Source organism: Crinia signifera, chromosome 8, assembly GCF_055691185.1.
Source record: "Crinia signifera chromosome 8, ASM5569118v1, whole genome shotgun sequence".
Classification (NCBI taxonomy): domain Eukaryota; kingdom Metazoa; phylum Chordata; class Amphibia; order Anura; family Myobatrachidae; genus Crinia; species Crinia signifera.
In genome coordinates, this window is record NC_139224.1 from 42,380,870 (window position 1) to 42,397,079 (window position 16,210).

General features: G+C 44.9%; 1 protein-coding gene across 12 annotated transcripts in view; it reads right to left on the reverse strand.

Moving 5' to 3' along the window:
- The window catches only part of ERC2 (ELKS/RAB6-interacting/CAST family member 2), an 875,436-nt gene that overhangs the window by 705,582 nt on the left and 153,644 nt on the right, over window positions 1-16,210 (reverse strand). For 6 of the 12 annotated variants that reach the window (XM_083156222.1, XM_083156227.1, XM_083156223.1 and 3 more), the window contains 2 exons: window positions 14,860-14,934; window positions 56-97 (listed from right to left, as the gene is read on the reverse strand). In XM_083156222.1, coding sequence (XP_083012348.1) covers window positions 56-97; window positions 14,860-14,934 — 117 coding nt within the window. The remainder of the gene's footprint in view (window positions 1-55; window positions 98-14,859; window positions 14,935-16,210) is intronic. The other 6 variants (XM_083156226.1, XM_083156224.1, XM_083156230.1 and 3 more) reach the window with 1 other exon arrangement.

Below are 16,210 nucleotides of genomic sequence, written 5' to 3' on the forward strand. Positions count from 1 at the left end.
AGTATAAAATAAAATAAAAAGAAACACACACACACACACAAACCTTTCAACTTACCTGCCAAATAAAATCTGGATCAAAGCACAAAGACGGAGATCTCTACAAGGAGTAAAGTAAAACCACAGATTCATATTCAGTTGGATTCTCCAGTTACAGTACATTCAAGTCATCAGTTCTGCCTTGTAATCATAACTATGAAGGAGTCTTGGCACAGAATCAAAAACACCATAAGCTAAATTACAGTAGCTCTGAACCGGGGGATAGCAGCGTTTTCGTGGTAACAGACAGGGGAATGATTATGACATGAAATCGAAATAGCTCTATTCATTAGTGGTGCAGTTATGGAATTTCTGTAATGGAATTCTAGCATTACACTTAAAACAATGAAAGTCTGCAGTAGCTACAAGCTAATAAAACAATTAGGTTCTATGCAATTAAAGTGGTGCTACACCAAAAAAAAAAAATGTTATGTTAAGATGTCACAATGGTCGACTAAGAACATTTGGTCACTACACCCTTACACATTTCTTCGTTATTTCGGCACAACACGGACGATTAATAAAAATACGGCCCTGGTAATTTAATTGTTTTTCTTGATAAGATGACAAACGCTGTTTAGGCTTGCGCCCCAAGTGAGCTTTTTTTTTTTATCCCATCTGTATATTATAGCATTACTAAGGAAGCATTTATGTTTTCTATTTTCCTCCAGATAAATGGCAGTATAGACCTCCTTGCTGAAGAAACAAATAACACACACCCTTGCACTTGCCACTTGACTTCCAAGCAGCAAATGACTGGGTCGTGCTGATGCATTTCTTGCCATAATAGCCCTGGAATTACAGGGAAGTCTTGAAAGGGAGAACTCCCTGAAATTCATAAATACGTTGTATCAGGTACCTTAGAAGAGCTTTGATACTCTCTTCAGCAGCTGTGTTTTTATGGCTAAACTATGCAGTAGAACAAGAGGTCAGAATACTCAGCGAATCAAGCACAACAGTGTAGCACACAAATTGGGCAGCACGGACGGTGTAATGGTTAGCATTACTGCCTCACAGCAATGAGGTCATGGGTTAAGGCTCACATAGTGAGATTTGGTCCGATTTGACCTTATTCAGACGGATCTGGATGATAAATCGGACCAAATCTGTTGTATCTGACATCCCATCCAACCCGATGCGTGTTCCCGTGCACATCAGATCGAGTCGGGAGGTCGGACGGGCTTCACAGAACATTTGATAAATGTGCCAGGCACAGGGAAAAAGAGCTGGCCTGGGACTAATAGAGGCGGCTGACGGGGAACACTGCGAGCCGCCCAGGCGGGCAGGGGAAGCCGGTCAGCAGGTGCAAATCCCATACAAATGAATGGGAAGCCACTGATTAGCTGAGAGCTCATGGAATGAAGCTGGAGCATTTTCCAAAACAAGACGTCATGCCTAACTCTTCAACATCAAATCCGCCTATTCATAAAAAAAAAAAAAAAAAGTGCCTTCCAAAATAAGTAACTCTTAACAGAAGTCATTAGATAACAGCCATCTGCATAAACCTGTGCTGAGACCAGTAGAGTAACCTAAGACCAGTAGTGTAACTACATTAATATCTATTAAGTTCCAGGCATGAGTTGGCACTGGTGTCCATTCTTTTTTTTTAACCAGCTAATGTGGAGTCATTTCCTCCTGGAAGAGAGTTGTGTCTCCTGCTGTTACAAAGGTGCAATGAGGCAGTGCTAATACAGACCTACATATGGCACAGGAATGTGTGACTGGCTTATCATTTCCATAGGAGACCCAAAAAACCAAGTGTGCTTTGACTCCTCACACACAGTTCCATTGCCCCTGCAGGTGAAATCAAAGGAAATCACCTCTATTAAGCCATCTAAATATATATCTATATATATATATATATCATGAGTTCCTGACTGATTCATCTGACTGCCATTTAATAAAGGAGCAAAAGAATACAGAAGTGGGCTTTCCCTTACATGAACCCTGTCCAGCATGTAAATGTCATGGTAATGCAAGGGATAACGTCAATGGCGCCGTGAAACTACACAAGTACCAAAATGGTTTATTGTGCGGAGTGATTAAATTATTAAGTAACTCTACTCCTACAGTTGTCTTACGATTCACTCGATTTTGTCTTTTTGATTGTCCCCATCCACTATGTCATTACGCTAAAAGCATTTCAAGATGATTTACCTGGACATTTGCTTCTCTCAGTGGATGCATTTCCACATAATTAAACTGGCTTTTAAGAGATAAAGTTCAGTCGATAAACAAAACGGGTTTACTTGAGAGATTTAGCATCAAAAACATAACTAACAAGACTGCATAATCTGTTGCCAAGTAACAACTGTAGGAAAAAAATAGGATAATCAAGCATAGAGGGCGCATAAACCACCCTTGCAGGTGTGAATAGTAAACAAATTATATTAAACATTTGGAACACAGCACAGGATACAAAAAGATACAATTCCCACCACAGCGCTGTGGTGGAATTGTATCTTTTTGTATCTTGTGTTAAGTAACAACTGCAGAACAGTAATTGCGTATATATGCAGTTTCATGTAGTGTTTAGTTACCACAGAAGTCTAGCATGTCTACAGTATTAACAGGAAACTAGAACTAAATTATGTTAGATTTAGAACATATCTGTCTATTTCTATTAAAAATACCTCTGCAGTATATTGTAGTGGTTCTATATGTATGAAGGGTTAAATTAATCTTGACCATTCCTCTAATCTACCAAGATCACCCACCATTCGTTTACCCCCCTAATAATAATATATACCTAGGGAAAAAAGGCTGCTTGTGCAGCCATTTCCCCCTGCCCGGCAATAACTATCCTGTGCTCTACTCCTTTACACCCGTGGATGCCTACTATGGAACGAAGAGGATGCAAACTCCGCCGGAGGAGCGGGTGAGTATGATTTCCTTTCACAGGTGCCACCTTGGATTCTACTGGAGAAGTGGATCGTACCTACGTGGCAAGATAGGTGACTACAGATGTAGCGCCGCTCATCCAGCGCTACAGACGCTACATCTGACTGCGACGCACGAGTGTTCCACACGCACGCGCGTTCCAGCTTCCCGTCAGCCGGGGACAGGAACCCTGCCCGTCTCTGCTTCAGGGAGACGGGCAGGGTTAGGGGGGGGAGGTGAGGGAATGTGGCGGGGACCAGCGGCGAGGCAGCAGGAGGAGCTCCGTTGTAAGGGGACACACGTGCGTCTTGTGCGCGTGCATACCCTTCTGAAGTCTGGTGGGGGCTGGCGCATGGCGAATCCGACAGCACCTGCAAGAACTACAGGTGTGTAAATTAAACTGTTATTTTTCTAAATGTCAGTGTGTTTTATTGGACTATTGGTTCAGTTATGGAACTACAAGATCCAGCGGGCCCATTAATGACCAGCATGCTGGGTCTTGTGGTTCTCCAAGTCCCTGCATTCAGGGAGGTGTGCTGGTACTTGTTCTACAACAGAACCCAATAGTTTATTCTATTTTTTTACACTTTAATGCCATCAGCTCGGTGCCCACCACCCAGGGGCACCGGGGACAGCCCCGGGCTTCATCCCAGGACAAGGTTCCCCTGGAGAGGGTGGGGGGTCCTTTATTGAAGGGGTTACCACTCTCCCAGGGACCTTGCTTGGGCTGACCAGCCCGGGTGATCATGTTTTGGCCTGTGGACCTTGTATAATAAGTGTCCCCCGGCTGTGTGATGACACCGCTGGCTGTTTGAGCCCGGCGCGGGTTGCCGAAATATGGGGGACCCCTACTCCATTTATCCCCCATATTTTGGGAACCAGGACTGGATCATGAGACTGGTGCTGGTTATAGAAATACATGGGGACCCGAGATGTTTTTTTTCCCTTGTATTTTTGGAACAAGGGCCGGCTCAAAGAGCCCGGGGCTTGTTATTGACTGATCCGTGCAGGCTTCAGCCCAATACGCCTGTAAAATGAGGAGTATTTTCTTCTGAATTACCGGCCGTTTTCAGTATGCTGATAGTAAATTTGGATTCACCATTCAAGTGAATGGTGAAATACGTTCATGTCCTTTCGATGGTGTATTCATTCGTTAAGAAAAAATACAAATGAATACATTGGTTGTAAAACAGAGAACACAGAGAACACACACGTATTTTAGGCTTAGTAAATTAGCAAAGCACATTACCAAATACAAATTTGGGGGTGTAACAATTGCTTTAGTACTTCTGGGCTCCACTGGGGACGGAGTGGAAATATCTGTCATATTTGGGGGATTATGATAATAAGTTGTTTGTCTGCTTGATGGAGATTTGGGTTTTGTGTGAAATCCCACTGGGAAAAGGAGCAGTTTAAAGGTCTGGGGGCTTCTAGACTGCCAACAATTTCCACACAGGTGTGGTGATGCATTAATCCTGCCTATTTTGGTGATGTCTCTGCCTACATTTGATATAATGCCACCCACATAAGGTCACTTCTAGAAATATTCCAAGGCCACATTCAGTTCCCAATCTAGTCCTGCTTGTGATTAAAGCCTTTTAATTTCAGGCTTTAACACACCAGGAAGCACTTGGGATCACTTGGGATCTGAGGATCTGTGTGCATGGAAACAAAACAGAGCTGACAGAATCTTGGTTATCATTATCAGTGCACTCTTGCACTGGACCTACAGTATCTTGGGTGCAAATGCTACATATAATTCATACATATTTACACCTCCTGACAATCTACATAGGCCACACTGTCTATATGACAACTCCCCATTGCAGCACTGATTATTCAAAAGTGGAGATATTCTTAATATTGAGGACTACATTACACCTGCTTGTGTATGCTTGGTTACCACAAACTTTCAACTCTGCATCAGACCCTTAAGACCCATACACACTACACAACCACAGCCGATATAGTTAACCGTATCTGACGTGGCCGATATTGTCCGTACACACTGAACGGTATCGGCCGATGATACCACTCAGTGACGTCACCGGAACCCGCTGAACATGCAGGTCGTTTGGCTATATTTCCAAATTGACCGTCATGTTCAGTAGATATCACTCATCGGTAATGATGCATACGATATTGTGTCCACACTAGACGATATGGTAAACAATAACATTCAGAAGCCCCTTTCTGAGCGATATTAGACACAATATCGCTTAGTGTGTATGGGGCTTCAGGGTTTAAGTTGGAGTAAATGTAAAAATGCAACATTTGTGTACCTGCAAAAATTCATCTATACTGTACAGTAGGTCAGGTTTTCTGTATCTTTAGAATCATACAACTCTAGTGAACAGATACAGAAAACTGCATCAGTTAGCATCCTTTCAGATATTTGCACCATGCTTATTTCATAAGTCTCCTAAAAGGCATCTATCCAATTATTAGGCCGATCAGCCAATACTTGGGTTTTTTTTAAGGCAGCAATCAAAAACATGCCTAGTAAATAATTGCAGCGTTAAAAAAAAAAAACTGTCTCAGCTCGGCCAGCAACTGGCCCCAACGGCAAACAGGGACCCTATTTATATGCCCCTCTATATTAATCCCAGTAAGGAGATCTACACCATATATCAATCCAAGCAAAAAGATCTGGTGTGCTGCATATCCTATATCCATCCCAGTAAGGAGATCTGGTGTGCTGCATACTGTATATCAATCTCAGTAAGGAGACTACAGTATATCGATCTCAGTAAGTAGATCTGGGGCGAAATGTAATAGGGTGCGATTTTTAGACTAAAAAAAAATCGCACCAAATCGCACCTTTAAAAATCGCATTTTTTGCCGCGAATTCGCATATGTAATGAGATGCGAATTAGCGGCAAAAAATGCGATTTGCTGCGATTTCGGGCGATTTTTAGTCATGAAAATGTGCGCATTTTCAGTCATGAAAATGTGCGCATTTTCATAAATGCGATTTTTTGCCAAAAAAAAAAAGTTAAAAAAAAAACGGCGTGGGGTCCCCCCTCCTAAGCATAACCAGCCCCGGGCTCATTGAGCCGGACCTGGTTCCAAAAATACGGGGGGACAAAAAGCATAGGGGTCCCCCGTATTTCTGAAACCAGCCCCGGACTCTTGGACCGGTCCTGGTTCCAAAAATACGGGGGACAAAAAATCTGGGGGTCCCCCGTATTTTGAAACCAGCACCGGGCTCCAACAGCCCGCAGTGTCATGCCACAGCCGGGGGACACTTTTTACACAAGGTCCCCCGGCCGTACCATGAGCACCGTGGCTGGTCAGCCTTGGACGGGGTACCTGGAGGAGTGGGGACCCCCCCAATAAAGGGGTCCCCCCCCCCCAGGCTTCACCCGTCCAGGGCTGAAGCCCGGGGCTGTCACCGGCGTCCGTGGCCAGTGGACGCCGGCCTGATAGGGTTAAATCCATCATACATATCATTACATTGCTTTTTACCGGCGAACTACAAGTGCCAGCAGACCTCCCCCGCATGCTGGGACTTGGGGAACCACAAGTCCCAGCATGCGGGGCATTAATGGGCCCGCTGGGACTTGTAGTCCACCTGTAAAAAGAATGTTTATAAAAAACACACACACAGAGAAGTAAAAGTTTATTACACACACACACCTCACTTTTACACCAGCATACTTACCATTCCTGGATCCAGCGCTGGTCTGGCTGCTTCACAGCCGGCTCCCCCCGCACTGACAGGCAGCGGGGAGAACCGGCTTTCTCCGTTGCTTCTAACAGCTTCTGCAGCGCTGTCCGAGTGCTACAGAGGCTGAGAGCGTGATTGGCTGAGCTACAGTATGCGTCTCCATGGAGACGCATAGCTCAGCCAATCAGGACTGAGCTATGCGTCTCCATGGAGACGCATACTGTAGCTCAGCCAATCACGCTCTCAGCCTCTGTAGCACTCGGACAGCGCTGCAGAAGCTGTTAGAAGCAACGGAGAAAGCCGGTTCTCCCCGCTGCCTGTCAGTGCGGGGGGAGCCGGCTGTGAAGCAGCCAGACCAGCGCTGGATCCAGGAATGGTAAGTATGCTGGTGTAAAAGTGAGGTGTGTGTGTGTGTAATAAACTTTTACTTCTCTGTGTGTGTGTTTTTTATAAACATTCTTTTTACAGGTGGACTACAAGTCCCAGCGGGCCCATTAATGCCCCGCATGCTGGGACTTGTGGTTCCCCAAGTCCCAGCATGCGGGGGAGGTCTGCTGGCACTTGTAGTTCGCCGGTAAAAAGCAATGTAATGATATGTATGATGGATTTAACCCTATCAGGCCGGCGTCCACTGGCCACGGACGCCGGTGACAGCCCCGGGCTTCAGCCCTGGACGGGTGAAGCCTGGGGGGGGGGGACCCCTTTATTGGGGGGGTCCCCACTCCTCCAGGTACCCCGTCCAAGGCTGACCAGCCACGGTGCTCATGGTACGGCCGGGGGACCTTGTGTAAAAAGTGTCCCCCGGCTGTGGCATGACACTGCGGGCTGTTGGAGCCCGGTGCTGGTTTCAAAATACGGGGGACCCCCAGATTTTTTGTCCCCCGTATTTTTGGAACCAGGACCGGTCCAAGAGTCCGGGGCTGGTTTCAGAAATACGGGGGACCCCTATGCTTTTTGTCCCCCCGTATTTTTGGAACCAGGTCCGGCTCAATGAGCCCGGGGCTGGTTATGCTTAGGAGGGGGGACCCCACGCCGTTTTTTTTTGATAAAAACACTTTTACACATTTTTATTAACAGAACCATGCACAGATCTCAATGATCTGTGCATGGTTCTGTCAAATTCGCCTGTCAGAACCTGATCTATTTTTTTTGCGATTTTTGGTAACATTTACCAAAAATCGCACCCTATTACATTTGCGAGTTGTATACTTTATAATGGTAAAACATCTGGATGCGAATTGAAATGTGACTAAAAATCGCACTTCTAAAAGTGCGATTTCGCGGTAAAAAGTGCGATTTTTTACCGCGATTTTCAACCTATTAAATGTGCGATTTTCGGAAAATGTGCGATTTCGGACGTTTTTGACCAAAAATCGCACATGTCTAAAAAATCGCACCCTATTACATTTCGCCCCTGGTGTGTTGCACAGTCTATATCAGGCATTCCCAACCTTGGTCCTTAAGGTACACTAACAGTCCAGGTTTTGGTGATGTCCATGATAAAGCACAGATGGTTAAATCAAAATAACTGAGGTAATAATTGGCACCTGTGCTCAAGCATTGATATAAGTAAAACCTGGACTGTTAGTGTGTCTTGAGGACCGAGGTTTCGAATGCCTTCCTTATATCAATCCCAGTAAGGAGATCTGTTGTGCTGCACACACTATATCGATCCCAGTGAGGAGATCTGGTGTGCTGCACACCCTAAATCTATCCCAGTAAGGAGATCTGGGGTGCTTCATACACTATATCAAACCAAGTAAGGAGATCTGGTGTACTGCATACAGTATACTATATTGATCCTAGTAAGGAGATCTAGTGTGCTGCATACCGTACAGTATATCAATCCCAGTAAGGAGATCTGGTGTGCTGCATACCCTATATAAATCCCAGTAAGGAGATCTGGTGTGCTACATACCCTATATTGATCCCAGTCAGGAGATCTGGTGTGCTGCATACCCTATATTGATCCCATTAAGGAGATCTGGTGCGCTGAATACCCTACAGTATATTGATTCCAGTAAGGAGATCTGGTGCGCTGCATACCCTACACTAATCCCAGTAAGGAGATCTGGTGGTCTGCACACCCTACACTGATCCCAGTAAGATCTGGTGTGCTGCACACCCTACACTGATCCCAGTAAGGAGATGTGGTGTGCTGCATACCCTACAGTATATTGATTCCAGTAAGGAGATCTGGTGCGCTGCATACCCTACAGCAGGCATGTCCAACGTTGGCCCTCCAGATGTTTTGAAACTACACATCCCAGCATGCTTTGCCACAGTTTTACTATTAGAGAATTCTAAAACTATTGCAAAGCATGCTGGGATGTGTAGTTTCAAAACATCTGGAGGGCCAACGTTGGACATGCCTGCCCTACAGTATATTAATCCCATTAAGGAGATATGGTGCACTGCATACCCTACAGTATATTGATTCCAGTAAGGAGATCTGGTGTGCTGCATACCCTACAGTATATTGATCCCAGTAAGGAGATTTGGTGTGCTGCACACCCTACACTGATTGCAGTAAGGAGATCTGGTGTGCTGAACACCCCACACTGATTCCAGTAAGGAGATCTGGTGTGCTGCATACCCTACAGTATATTGATCCCAGTAAAGAGATTTGGTGTGCTGCACACCCTACACTGATCCCAGTAAGGCGATCTGGTGTGCTGAACACCCTACACTGATTCCAGTAAGGAGATTTGGTGCGCTGCATACCCTACAGTATATTGATCCCAGTAAGGAGATCTGGTGCGCTGCATACCCTATATTGATCCCAGTCAGGAGATCTGGTGTGCTGCACAGTCTATATCAGGCATTCCCAACCTCGGTCCTTAAGGTACACTAACAGTCCAGGTTTTGGTGATGTCCATGATAAAGCACAGATGGTTAAATCAAAATAACCGAGGTAATAATTGGCACCTGTGCTCAAGCATTGATATAAGTAAAACCTGGACTGTTAGTGTGTCTTGAGGACCGAGGTTTCGAATGCCTTCCCTATATCAATCCCAGTAAGGAGATCTGTTGTGCTGCACACACTATATCGATCCCAGTGAGGAGATCTGGTGTGCTGCACACCCTAAATCTATCCCAGTAAGGAGATCTGGGGTGCTTCATACACTATATCAAACCAAGTAAGGAGATCTGGTGTACTGCATACAGTATACTATATTGATCCTAGTAAGGAGATCTAGTGTGCTGCATACCGTACAGTATATCAATCCCAGTAAGGAGATCTGGTGTGCTGCATACCCTATATAAATCCCAGTAAGGAGATCTGGTGTGCTGCATACCCTATATTGATCCCAGTCAGGAGATCTGGTGTGCTGCATACCCTATATTGATCCCATTAAGGAGATTTGGTGCGCTGCATACCCTACAGTATATTGATTCCAGTAAGGAGATCTGGTGCGCTGCATATCCTATATTGATCCCAGTCAGGAGATCTGGTGTGCTGCACACCCTACACTAATCCCAGTAAGGAGATCTGGTGGTCTGCACACCCTACACTGATGCCAGTAAGATCTGGTGTGCTGCACACCCTACACTGATCCCAGTAAGGAGATCTGGTGTGCTGCATACCCTACAGTATATTGATTCCAGTAAGGAGATCTGGTGCGCTGCATACCCTACAGCAGGCATGTCCAACGTTGGCCCTTCAGATGTTTTGAAACTACACATCCCAGCATGCTTTGCCACAGTTTTAATATTAGAGAATGCTAAAACTATTACAAAGCATGCTGGGATGTGTAGTTTCAAAACATCTGGAGGGCCAACGTTGGACATGCCTGCCCTACAGTATATTGATCCCATTAAGGAGATCTGGTGCACTGCATACCCTACAGTATATTGATTCCAGTAAGGAGATCTGGTGTGCTGCATACCCTACAGTATATTGATCCCAGTAAGGAGATTTGGTGTGCTGCACACCCTACACTGATCCCAGTAAGGAGATCTGGTGTGCTGAACACCCCACACTGATTCCAGTAAGGAGATCTGGTGTGCTGCATACCCTACAGTATATTGATCCCAGTAAAGAGATTTGGTGTGCTGCACACCCTACACTGATCCCAGTAAGGCGATCTGGTGTGCTGAACACCCTACACTGATTCCAGTAAGGAGATTTGGTGCGCTGCATACCCTACAGTATATCCCAGTCAGGAGATCTGGTGTGCTGCACACCCTACACTGATCCCAGTAAGAAGATCTGGTGTGCTACACACCCTACACTGATCCCAGTAAGAAGATCTGGTGTGCTACACATCCTATATTGATCCCAATAGGAGATCTGGTGCGCAGCATACCCTACAGTATATTGATTCCAGTAAGGAGATCTGGTGCGCTGCATACCCTATATTGATCCCAGTCAGGAGATCTGGTGTGCTGCACACCCTACACTAATCCCAGTCAGGAGATCTGGTGTGCTGCATACCCTATATTGATCCCATTAAGGAGATCTGGTGCGCTGCATACCCTACAGTATATTGATTCCAGTAAGGAGATCTGGTGCAGAGATCTGGTGCGCTGCATACCCTATATTGATCCCATTCAGGAGATCTGGTGTACTGCACACCCTACACTGATCCCAGTAAGATCTGGTGTGCTGCACACCCTACACTGATCCCAGTAAGGAGATCTGGTGTGCTGCATACCCTACAGTATATTGATCCCAGTAAAGAGATTTGGTGTGCTGCACACCCTACACTGATCCCAGTAAGGCGATCTGGTGTGCTGAACACCCTACACTGATTCCAGTAAGGAGATTTGGTGCGCTGCATACCCTACAGTATATTGATCCCAGTAAGGAGATCTGGTGCGCTGCATACCCTATATTGATCCCAGTCAGAAGATCTGGTGTGCTGCACACCCTACACTGATCCCAGTAAGAAGATCTGGTGTGCTACACACCCTACACTGATCCCAGTAAGAAGATCTGGTGTGCTACACACCCTATATTGATCCCAATAGGAGATCTGGTGCGCAGCATACCCTACAGTATATTGATTCTAGTAAGGAGATCTGGTGCGCTGCATACCCTATATTGATCCCAGTCAGGAGATCTGGTGTGCTGCACACCCTACACTAATCCCAGTCAGGAGATCTGGTGTGCTGCATACCCTATATTGATCCCATTAAGGAAATCTGGTGCGCTGCATACCCTACAGTATATTGATTCCAGTAAGGAGATCTGGTGCGCTGCATACCCTATATTGATCCCAGTCAGGAGATCTGGTGTACTGCACACCCTACACTGATCCCAGTAAGATCTGGTGTGCTGCACACCCTACACTGATCCCAGTAAGGAGATCTGGTGTGCTGCATACCCTACAGTATATTGATCCCAGTAAGGAGATCTGGTGTGCTGAACACCCCACACTGGTTCCAGTAAGGAGATCTGGTGTGCTGCATACCCTACAGTATATTGATCCCAGTAAGGAGATTTGGTGTGCTGCACACCTTACACTGATCCCAGTAAGGAGATCTGGTGTGCTGAACATCCTACACTGATTCCAGTAAGGAGATTTGGTGCGCTGTATACCCTACAGTATATTGATCCCAGTAAGGAGATCTGGTGCGCTGCATACCCTATATTGATCCCAGTCAGGATATCTGGTGTGCTGCACACCCTACACTGATCCCAGTAAGAAAATCTGGTGTGCTACACACCCTACACTGATCCCAGTAAGAAGATCTGGTGTGCTACACACCCTATATTGATCCCATTAAGGAGATCTGGTGCGCAGCATACCCTACAGTATATTGATTCCAGTAATGAGATCTGGTGCGCTGCATACCCTATATTGATCCCAGTCAGGAGATCTGGTGTGCTGCACACCCTACACTAATCCCAGTCAGGAGATCTGGTGTGCTGCATACCCTATATTGATCCCATTAAGGAGATCTGGTGCGCTGCATACCCTACAGTATATTGATTCCAGTAAGGAGATCTGGTGCGCTGCATACCCTATATTGATCCCAGTCAGGAGATCTGGTGTGCTGCACACCCTACACTAATCCCAGTAAGGAGATCTGGTGGTCTGCACACCCTACACTGATCCCAGTAAGATCTGGTGTGCTGCACACCCTACACTGATCCCAGTAAGGAGATCTGGTGTGCTGCATACCCTACAGTATATTAATTCCAGTAAGGAGATCTGGTGCGCTGCATACCCTACAGTATATTGATCCCATTACGGAGATCTGGTGCACTGCATACCCTACAGTATATTGATTCCAGTAAGGAGATCTGGTGCGCTGCATACCCTACAGTATATTGATCCCAGTAAGGAGATTTGGTGTGCTGCACACCCTACACTGATCCCAGTAAGGAGATCTGGTGTGCTGAACACCCTACACTGATTCCAGTAAGGAGATTTGGTGCACTGCATACCCTACAGTATATTGATCCCAGTCAGGAGATCTGGTGTGCTGCCCACCCTACACTGATCCCAGTAAGAAGATCTGGTGTGCTACACACCCTACACTGATCCCAGTAAGGAGATCTGGTGTGCTGCATACACTATATTGATCCCAGTACGGAGATCTGGTGTACTGCACACCCTACACTGATCCCAGTAAAAAGATCTGGTGTGCTATACACCCTACACTGATCCCAGTAAGGAGATTTGGTGTGCTGCATACACTATATTGATCCCAGTACAGAGATCTGGTGTACTGCACACCCTACACTGATCCCAGAAAGAAGATCTGGTGTGCTACTCACCCTACACTGAACCTAGTAAGGAGATCTGGTGTGCTGCATACACTATATTGATCCCAGAACGTAGATCTGGTGTACTGCACACCCTACACTGATCCCAGTAAGAAGCTCTAAAGGAAGAACACAATATGCTAGAAACTAAAAATGGGTACAAACCTCTCCGACAATCACTTGGATCGAAGGGTTTATCGGATCAGCAAGAGCTTTCTCAGTGGGGTAAATTTACTAAGATACAGTAAGAGCTCAATTGAAGATGGGATGTTGCTATGGGCATAGATCTCCCATCTTAGTAATTTTACCCCTCTGTGTGTACCCAGAATTAGAGACATATTTTACTTCTTGCATCTGTACTGTACTGCATGTGACTGTCTCTCTCTACCCTCTACAACCACAAGATGCCGCAACTAACAGTATAAACTGAACTCAAATTAAGGTCACAAGTAATGCACCAGTCATATTTTCACCTGAAGAAGAGGCTTTAAGACCGTATTTAAATCAGACAAGTAAGGCCAACGTTATCTGATGTGTCACTCTATGCTAAGTATATATACGCATTTTTAGCTTAATACTTTGTTTTATACACAAGTTACTATTATTGCTGTACCTCAATCTAAATGCCTCCATTCAAGTAGCAATTAAATGACAGAACATGAGCAATATTGATTAAGGTACAGCAATTTATATATATATATATATATATATATATATATATATATATATATATAATACATGTGTTTTATACTGGAGTTTCTATGATGATTATTAATGGTAAAGGACATAATCATTTAATGAAAAGTATAGGATGTGATCACTTAATATACAGTAGGATAAGCAAGACATGTGATCAGCTTAGGGAGCAGCGTATATAGGGCATGTGGTGACCTAAAATACAGAAGGGTAAGATGTGATCACTTTATATACAGCAGAATAAGATGTGATCCTTTCTATACAGCAGGATGAGACGTGATCACTTTATATAGAACAGGGTAAGATGTGATCACTAAATATACATCAGAGTTAGAGGTGATCAATGTACTGTATTTAAAATAAGGGGTATGGTATGTGGCTCCAACAGTCGGGATTCCGACTGTCAATATACCGATATTGGAATCCCGGCTGCCAGTACTCGGACAGGGGTGGCGAGCGCAATGAAGCCCCTTGCAAGCTCGCTGTGCTTGTGAAGCTGTGGGCTTGGTGGCTTGCCACAGGTTCTATTCTTCCTCTATGGGGTTCATGGACGACCATGAGGGAGAATAGCATCCAACAGTGGGGATCCCGATTGACAGGCATTTTACAGTTGGGACGTAGTCCGGCACCCAAAATAACACCCCTTTACATTAAGAAGGGTATGTAAGTTGTGATCCCTCATGTACAGCAGGGTAATATGTGATCACTAAATATACAGCAAGGTATGTAAGATGTGATCACTTTATTTACAGCAAGGTAAGTGATATGTGATCAATAAATATACAGTAGGATATGTAAGATGTGATCCCTTAACAAACAGCAGGTTATGTAGGACAAGTGTTTGGAGTTAGAAAATTACCTTCATCTCGATGACTGTCTGCAGAGCTTTGGTCTTGGCCGACTCGGACTGGAGCTGATTCCGTCTGTGCAGCTCCTGCGGAGGAACACGGTAGAAGTAAGCTTGGCGGCTCATACTTTAATTTCATTAATGGATCATAAAAGAAATGGCAGCTACAAAAACTAGACTGAGCTATTCTGTAAGATTGTATCTGGGAGTCTACAGGTACATGAGTCTGCAGCAGCCACTGTCTTGTGTTACAGCCAATGCATGAATTAATGCTGGGAGCATCATCAATTATTAATGCTCACTATTGCCAAGGTAGCAAGCTACGTCTTTGTGATACTAATACAGCAATTCCAGGCGTCCTGTTGATGAAATTATTTTTCAAAAATGAAACAAATAAAGTAAAAACAGTAATCAGCAGTTAAAACCTTCAGTTGATAGACCCACATGTGGAGCAGACAGGAAAAAATATATATATATATATATTTTAAAAAACATACATCCAGGGTTAGCAATTAAATAATAATAATCTGGAATACTGTAGTTAATACAATTCTTTACCCTTTCAATGTTAATCACCAACCAGCTGGCTAAAAGCAAAATCAAGATGTTTGCTATTTTCTTTAGATGGTCAATTTTGATGGACAAGTCCAACTGTATTGCTGGATGTCTAAAGCTGGGTACACACTAGGCAGTGTGTGTGCTCAGCAGGCTGACGTATCAGATCTTGTGTACACAGTAGAACGATGTATGAATGATGGAGCGGTATCTCATGATGTCCTTCATTTACATAGAAGTAGGCCGCAGGGTTGACACTCTTTACATAGAACTAGGTCGCATTTTTGGCATACATACTGAGCGGTCTGTTACAGGCAGAAACATCATTGGGCCAATATCGCTCTAGCGTGTACTTGGTTTTAGGGCACCGGTTCTCAAACTCGGTCCTCAGGACCCCACACAGTGCATGTTTTGCAGGTCTCCTCACAGAATCAAAAGGGAAATAATTAGCTCCCCCTGTGGATCTTTTCAAATGTGTCACTGAGTAAGGAGTGCATCTGTGAACCTGTCGGATGACCTGGAAACATGAACTGTGTGGGGTCCTGAGGACCGAGTTTGAGAACCACCGCTTTAGGGCCTGCTTGCTGTGGTCAGCTGATAACTGCAACAAAATTCCAATATTAGTCACCAACCAACTGTCTAATTTCCATCACTTTCAGCTTTGTTCAGTGGTCAGTTTGACCTCTATAATGAAGCGATGTTTGCTCACCCAAATGGTCATACCACACTGATAATTCTATACTGCCAACATTAACAGATTAGACCACCCATGCATCAAGCGTCTCCTCACTTTATTACACCATGTTTC